Source organism: Lactuca serriola, chromosome 8 (assembly GCF_051521515.1).
Source record: "Lactuca serriola cultivar US96UC23 chromosome 8, Lser_US96UC23_V15, whole genome shotgun sequence".
Classification (NCBI taxonomy): domain Eukaryota; kingdom Viridiplantae; phylum Streptophyta; class Magnoliopsida; order Asterales; family Asteraceae; genus Lactuca; species Lactuca serriola.
In genome coordinates, this window is record NC_136415.1 from 66,500,620 (window position 1) to 66,507,939 (window position 7,320).

At 34.6% G+C, this 7,320-nt stretch overlaps 1 protein-coding gene across 1 annotated transcript; it reads right to left on the reverse strand.

Annotated features, from left to right (window-relative positions):
* Positions 1-3,975: 3,975 nt before the first annotated feature.
* Positions 3,976-6,239, reverse strand: LOC145070593 (plasmodesmata-located protein 6-like). The gene is made up of 3 exons (XM_079017531.1): positions 5,464-6,239; positions 5,238-5,345; positions 3,976-4,299 (listed from the first exon to the last, which is right to left on the reverse strand). The coding sequence occupies exons 1-3, from the start codon at positions 6,170-6,172 to the stop codon at positions 4,289-4,291; spliced, it is 828 nt and encodes a 275-aa protein (XP_078873657.1). The 5' UTR covers positions 6,173-6,239; the 3' UTR covers positions 3,976-4,288.
* Between the last annotated feature and the right edge of the window lie 1,081 nt (positions 6,240-7,320).

The following is a 7,320-nucleotide window of genomic DNA, read 5'->3' on the forward strand; positions in this document are numbered from 1 at the left end:
AGAGTACACCGGGTGAACATATTGTTCACAACACCTACATGTTGCGAGCCTGCTAATGTTCCACTGGACTGTCTAGAATCGCCCGTGGTTGTCATCCATACTTTGCTAGATGACGGGGCCAACATTTGGGAACAAGGCTTCTCACATCGTCCACCTCTCACCCTTACCTCATGGTCTATATCACCTCTCAACTCATCATCCAACTCATATTTCATCTACCCATGTTTTACCCAACATATTATGTCGATATAAATACATATACTATTTAAATCATATAAAACTTGTATAAAATCGTTCATCCAACATAGATAGCAATTATATAGATAATATGCACACATAGCTCGTAGTTTATATAAAATACTTCATTTCTATGTGTAAGATGAAAGGGACCATGCACTCACCTGATAAGGTGGCGACTCTCTACTTGGACAGCGCTTCGTTTACTGTTAGAACAATTTCCCTCGGACAAAACCTAGTATCATTACCACTAGAGTTTAGTCTACTATTCACCAAGACTAATTAAAAGTCTTGCTATTATTACTATTATATAATCATGAAACAATATTTATCAACCACTATATACAGGAAGGGCCAGACATAAAACACCGGAGAGCAGGACCATTTTGGCTTATAGCACTTCTGAAATCCAACAACCCTATGCGGCCCTTTAAACCAGATTCCCCGTACCGCGAGTGGTTAAAAAGATATTATAACGATACTTATATAACTCATAATAATAGCCCAAATACTTATTATAAGGTCCTAATAAACTTCTATATTAAAACATAAGTTATACTAAAGATAGGTTAGACGTAGCTCACTTACAACGAGTTTTTATCAAAACCGGGCTCTGCTAAAGCAGCGTTCTCGAGCCGAAAGGCTCTTCTTTTCGGAGCCGTCGGGCACTCAGGGGCTTCTGCCTCGTGCTAGGGAGGTTCCCTAGGCTTTTCTGAGGGTTTTGGGGCTAGAGAGAAGTTCTAGAGAGAGGGGGAAGTGATGGGAGGTGTGAGGAATGAAGAGGGCTTCACCTCTTATTTATAGGGTGCTGGTGGGTCACTCACGTCGTGAGTTTCTTGATGCTCACGTCGTGAGCCAGCTGGAGACAACCAGGTAAAGCCTGGTGCTGACACGTGGCATCGCACATAGGGTGGAAATCAACTGATTTTCAAAAATTCATAACTTCGTCGTTATAACTCGGAGTTTGCCGTTCTTTATATGTACGGAACCCTTTAGACATATTCTACAACTTGGTTAAGATTTTTTATTCTAAGTTATCTTCTGTCGAAAATTCGTTTTCGACCCCTATTATCTCTAACTTGACTAGCCCGAATCTACGAGCGTTACAGTTTCCGAAATTCCCTTTTGTCCCACTTCTTCCAATTTTTTATATGCATTTCATGTTTCCACTCATCTTATTGAACCTACCTTTTATCATCAAGCTAAGGGAATTGATTAATGGGAAGACGCTATGAAGCTTGAATTGGATGTTGTACAAGCTACTGGTACATAGGATATTGTCAAGCTACCAAAAGGAAAACGACCAATCGCATGTAGGTGGGTTTACAAAGTGAAATACCATTCTGATGGCTCAATTGAATGTCACCAAGCGTGTTTAGTTGCGAAAGGTTTCACTTAGAAGGAAGGCATTAACTATCATGAGGCGTTTTCATTAGTAATCAAATTTACCACTTTACGCAGTCTTGTAGCATTGGCACTGAAAAATCAGTAAAATATACACCAATTTGACGTTAATAACGCTTTTTTCATAGTGAATTACATGAAGCTTCCACCTGAAAATGAAACTTTATCATCCTCCCTTATTTGTTGATTAAAGAAGTTTCTATACAGTTTGAAGCAAGCTAGTCGACAATGGTATGCCAAGCTGTCTTCTGCCTTATGAATTCTAGGATATTCACTTTCCCATAATGATTACTCTCTATTTCTCAAGAAATCTGGCTCTATAATTGTTATTGTTGCTATATATGTCGATAACATATTGGTAACAGGGAATAAACTTGAAGAAATTGCAAAGTTAAAAGCATTTTTTTTGATGAACAGTTCAAAATCAAGGATTTAGGATTCCTTCATTATTTTCTAAGAATTGAATTTGACTAAACAGACAAAGGAATGATAGTTCATCAAACCAAATTTATTAAAGAGTTGTTAGCTTCTTATAAAATGTTGGATTCATCTTCATCAACATCTTCCTTATCATCCAATCTCAAGTTGTTATAAGTCATGGATGATCCCCTTTCTGATGATACTGTTTATCGATAACTTGTGGGAAGCTGATTTTTTTTGTAACATATTCGACCTAATCTTGCTTTCATCATCCAACATTTGAGTCAATTTAACAAAACGCCTTGTCAAACTCATTATCAAGTTGCTCTTCATGTTCTCAAGTATCTCAAAGGAACAACTGGTCAAGCTCTTGTCTTTAATAATGATTCATCTTATCAATTAGAAGCCTATTATGATTCTGATTGGGTTGTGTGTCCTGTTACTAGACGACCTATTAGTGGGTTCTTCATTATGTTTGGTGGATCACCTATATGTTGGAAGTCTAAGAAGCAAGTCACCACTTCTTTGTCTTCCGCGGAAGCAGGGTATCATTCTATGAGATGGTCATAATAGAGCTTGCATGGATCAGTCGTCTATATGGTTGCTATATACATTGCGTCAAATCCCGTTTTCCATGAGTGAATTAAACACCTCAAAATAGATTGTCATTTTGTTCGTGACAAAGTATAATCAAGATTAATTCGTTTGTCTCATGTTTCAACTGATGAACAAAGGGAAAATGTTCTCACAAAATCACTCTCTGGTCTAAGCATACAGATGCAACATCTAAGCTTGGATTTTTTTCATATGGATCCAAGCTTGCAGAGGCTGTTAGCTAGAGTGTCATCTTGGCTAATATAGTTGTTATAACCGTTTCTAACTACCAAGGGTAGTATTGTCTTTTCAAGTTAGAATTATGTTTTTATTATATCAGTTAGTTGTAGTTAGATACTCTTTTATATAATGTTATTCATGTATATATATGAAATAGTCGTAGAGTGTAATGAAGTAATGAGAAGAAATCTTTCAAATCAATTCATCTTCTTGTTCATTTTCTCTGATCTTAACAATTGTGTTGTCGGCCATAAGTTTATTAGTCGTGCGTAATCAAGTAACCTAAATCATGATGCTAGATTGCAAGCTAATTAATGCTTTGTTATTCTCCATCCAGTGGCGGAGCTAGGATTTTGTCTTAGGGTATACCAAATAATTTAAAAAAATATAAACGGTAGCAAAATATTTCAAATGATAACAAAATATAACAATATATGCATTAAAATGTACTCTTTGTATAAAATTTGAAATTTTTGATGGACATGCCATATGCAATTCATATCCCTAGTCTTTTGTAGTTAATATATATATATATATATATATATATATATATATATATATATATATATATATATATATATATATATATATATATATATATATATAAAAGTTTTTTATTAACTACAAAAGACTAGGGATATGAATTGCATATGGCATGTCCCACTCTTGTACTAATGTAATGTCTCCGCCATTTGGCTTAATTATGTGGAAATCAAGGAATTCTAAGGTGTTACCGGTGGTAAACATAGTGGAGTAATAAAGACTAGGGATATGAATTGCATATGGCTATCCCCGTTTGAGTAATAAATATCTTCGTAGTGTCAAAAAAAAAAAAAAAGAATTGATTCTAATAGTGTTCTTCTCCATTTTATGCTTCTCAGTGTAATTAGTTCTCACACTCTTTGATATTAATTTGATCTAAAATAATTGTCATTATAAAATCTAAAAAACAGAGAACCAGCATTACGTGTTAATTTGATTGGTCTTAATCTGTTATGAGCGGTATTTGTGAATATTATATCAATTTTAATTTAGTTTGTACAAGCTATCGAATCTTTAATTTGTCCAATACATGCACACTTAAAGTGAAGATGAAGACATACATTGAAGAGAATCAAAGAAAGGGTTGAGGATGCATGATACAACATGCATAGCAATTATTCCACGAACCACAAATATTCACGACAAAAGAAATTACATTTTGATCCACACAAAGTAGTTGATCATGTTCAATGAAAAGCAAAGAAGTGGGGAGTTTCTGGGGAATCCACCTATCCTAGCTAGGGCCTTCTACCTGTTCATTTTGGAGCAATTTGAACCTTTCACAAAAGTATGAGGAATATATGCTCAACAATAGGCCTTGTATTGCATATGTACACATTCAACCTTTTATTTATTTACCACCTGCACAAACAGTTATATCCGTAAGTGTCACTTTTATAATGTTAACTGAGATAATTATGTGTTTGTACGTTTTATTCGCATGATATACTAAACAATAATATAACCCTCAAACATAAGAACACAAGAAAATGGTATATAAGAATGAGACAATCTAGTCAAAGTACAATATGTCGATAGCTACCGGGTAAAATCTATGCAACAAAGTAACAACAATACAACATGATTATATTTTTGTATTGTAATAATATGTTAATTTAAACAAATTATCAATCATATATAGTCTTCTCAATTACGTGTAAAGCTAGGTCTATATGATTTCAGTTAACATACAAAACATAAAGCACAATAACAGTTAAGATGCCTAATATTATGTCTTTACGTTGTTCAGTATGTTACTTATTTATTTAAAATAACTATAGATAGCTAAAAATTAAATAAAAACAACAAAATCGATGTGACAAAAGAATATAACCATGTGATTTGGTAGGGTTTTTCTTTTTAATTTAAAGAAAGGATAATGATCTAGAAAGTTGTAGACAATAAATTGAAAGTAGTTGAATTCTGACTAATAATAGCTTGTAATTTTTAGTAATTATTACTATATTATAGGTTTGGTTGCATAAACAATTCAAAGTAGTTAAATGTGGATTATTTAAATAACGTGATATTAATTATTGTCATTTAATTTCTTTATTTTAATATACAGACACGACTTATACAATATACAAAAATAAGTTTAATCAATTGAGAAAAAAGATAACAGAACTTAAATGAAAAAAACCTATACTCCCATAAACATTGTGTAACTATCTCCTGAATAACTAACTATTTAATTAATCTGTTTATCACTGATTATAATAAACAAATACTTTATTTTTGTATATATAAGTTTTCTATAATTTTTTAAGATGTTGTATAAAGACAATAAAGAAACATACCCTTTTTGTTACAAATCTTGCTTAACGAAGATAAGAAAATAATGAGCAATATAACCCCAGTTATGACTCCAATGGTGATTGCCAGTGTTTTATCCACATCTTCATCATCTGCATGCATGCAATTATAATTTTAATATATTTTAATAAATATAATATACACCATGAATAGCACCACCGCCGCCATGTCGCTGACAACGGTGGCAAGCATAGCGGAGCAACAACTTACCGGTACTAGAGTGGTGTTGATCACGGTCGACATACCGGATATAACATTTTCCAAGAAACATATCACCCCAAGTTGAAGTCTCGCACTCTGACCTCAATCGTCCACTTGCTTCCACAAGACAATCTTGACACTGACTTACACTTAAATCCTGTACGCACTGTGCGACACCTTGTACGCTTCCTGACCCACCCCCACGAAAGTACTGCCCATTCGCCGCCGTTAGAGACGCCAGAGCAGCATCTCGACGGTTCAAAACATCTGAATTATAACCAATTGAAGGGCCACATCGTTTTGACACCTCTGTCTTGTCGTCAACTCCGAAGAATGATATGTTATCGTATTTCACAAAGCATCCTTCAATCTGTATGATTCCACCAGTCGCCTGAGGACAGATTGTCTTGAGTTGACTCACGGCGCTGGCCACACAATCTTTGCAGATGGAGTTGCTGAGGTCACCTTCGCACTGGAAGAGACCATAGACGACGTTGGTTTGTGTGGATCCTGAAGTGGAGATTTTGAAGTTGGAGACGGAGGCTGAGTTGACTAAGGAAGTGAACAGTGAGTTGACATTCGATTCGTATGGAGTACCAGGGCTGAAACGAAGTTGTGAGCATCCACCATAGATGAGGGAATTCGTGGCGGATACAGATAGGATGAAGAACTTGAGAGAAAGTAAGGAGAATAAAAGAAAGAGAGGTACTTGATGCATTTTTACAAGGTAGAATTTCTAACTTCTTAGTGAGAGAAAAAGAGTTGTCACATATAAGAATAATATATACCTATAGCCGTAGCTACAAGTCTATAATTGCTGGAAAGGTTTTATTAATATGTATTATAAAATAGAGTAAATTGCATAAAATGGTTGCTATGGTTTTAGGTAATTTCAATGTTTTTTTTTTTTTTTTTTTTTTTTTTTTTTTTTTTTTTTAGCTTAGATGGTCCCCATTTTATATCTTAGTTACATCTCTGGTCCCTAACCGACTTAAAATGACTAGATTACCTTTATTGTATTATTTTGTATTTTTTTAATTTTAATATTTGTTAATTTTAAAACACAAACAACTCTTTTCCACCCCAAATTCATCGTTCTCACTTCTTAGTGAACCGAAACGGCATTGGTTTTTCTCTCCAACTCGCTTTTCGCTTCCCTCGTCGGACTGCTCTTTGTAGGTGGTTAAATCAAGCGAGCTTTAAGTGAGAAGCCCCTCCATTAGTCAACGACATGTGAGTTTGTCCATCGATGAGCCCTAAAATTCCCACGTCTGTTGGAAGAAATTAAGACGACTTTGGACTACTCATTGCTTGATTCTTTTAATTTTTTTAACATTAGCAACATGGAGCTTGCTAACCAACAATCGATTTCTAAAACTATTAAATCTAGCATCTTCTCCGATGTTAAATACTGACTTTGAATCGTCTGATTCTTGGAAATCGTCAGCAAAAGGTTGATCGATTGTAGCTTTAGGTGAGTAAGAGATACATGGAGTAGAGAAGTGGTGGTGGATGTTTTTTTGTTGGCAGATTACAGGTTGTTGGATGAATTGGGTTTATGTTGGAGATCTGGATACCCTTGGATTGTATGAACACTTTCCGAACTGATATTTCTACCATATGTCTGAGTTGCAAGAAATTCAGCCTAGGATAATCTCAGCGGACACTTACGAATCTAGGCACACAAATTGTAAGCCAAATTACTAGAATGATTCTATGTTTGTCTAAAGAAAAAGAGAGTTAATCGTTTATTTATTATTTTTTTTGTGTGTCTTCTCAAAGAGAAGAACTGTCTATATATAATAAATGAGATTCGGGTTTTCCTCTTAGGGTTGGCCTTCATGGGTTGTTTTGGAAGCCAGTTAG

Coding starts and splice junctions, on each gene's coding strand:
- LOC145070593 (XM_079017531.1), bottom strand. CDS start 6,172: ATGCATCAAGTACCTCTCTTTCTTTTATTCTCCTTACTTTCTCTCAAG. Junction 5,346..5,463: donor TCAACACCACTCTAGTACCG/GTAAGTTGTTGC, acceptor GCATGCATGCAG/ATGATGAAGATGTGGATAAA.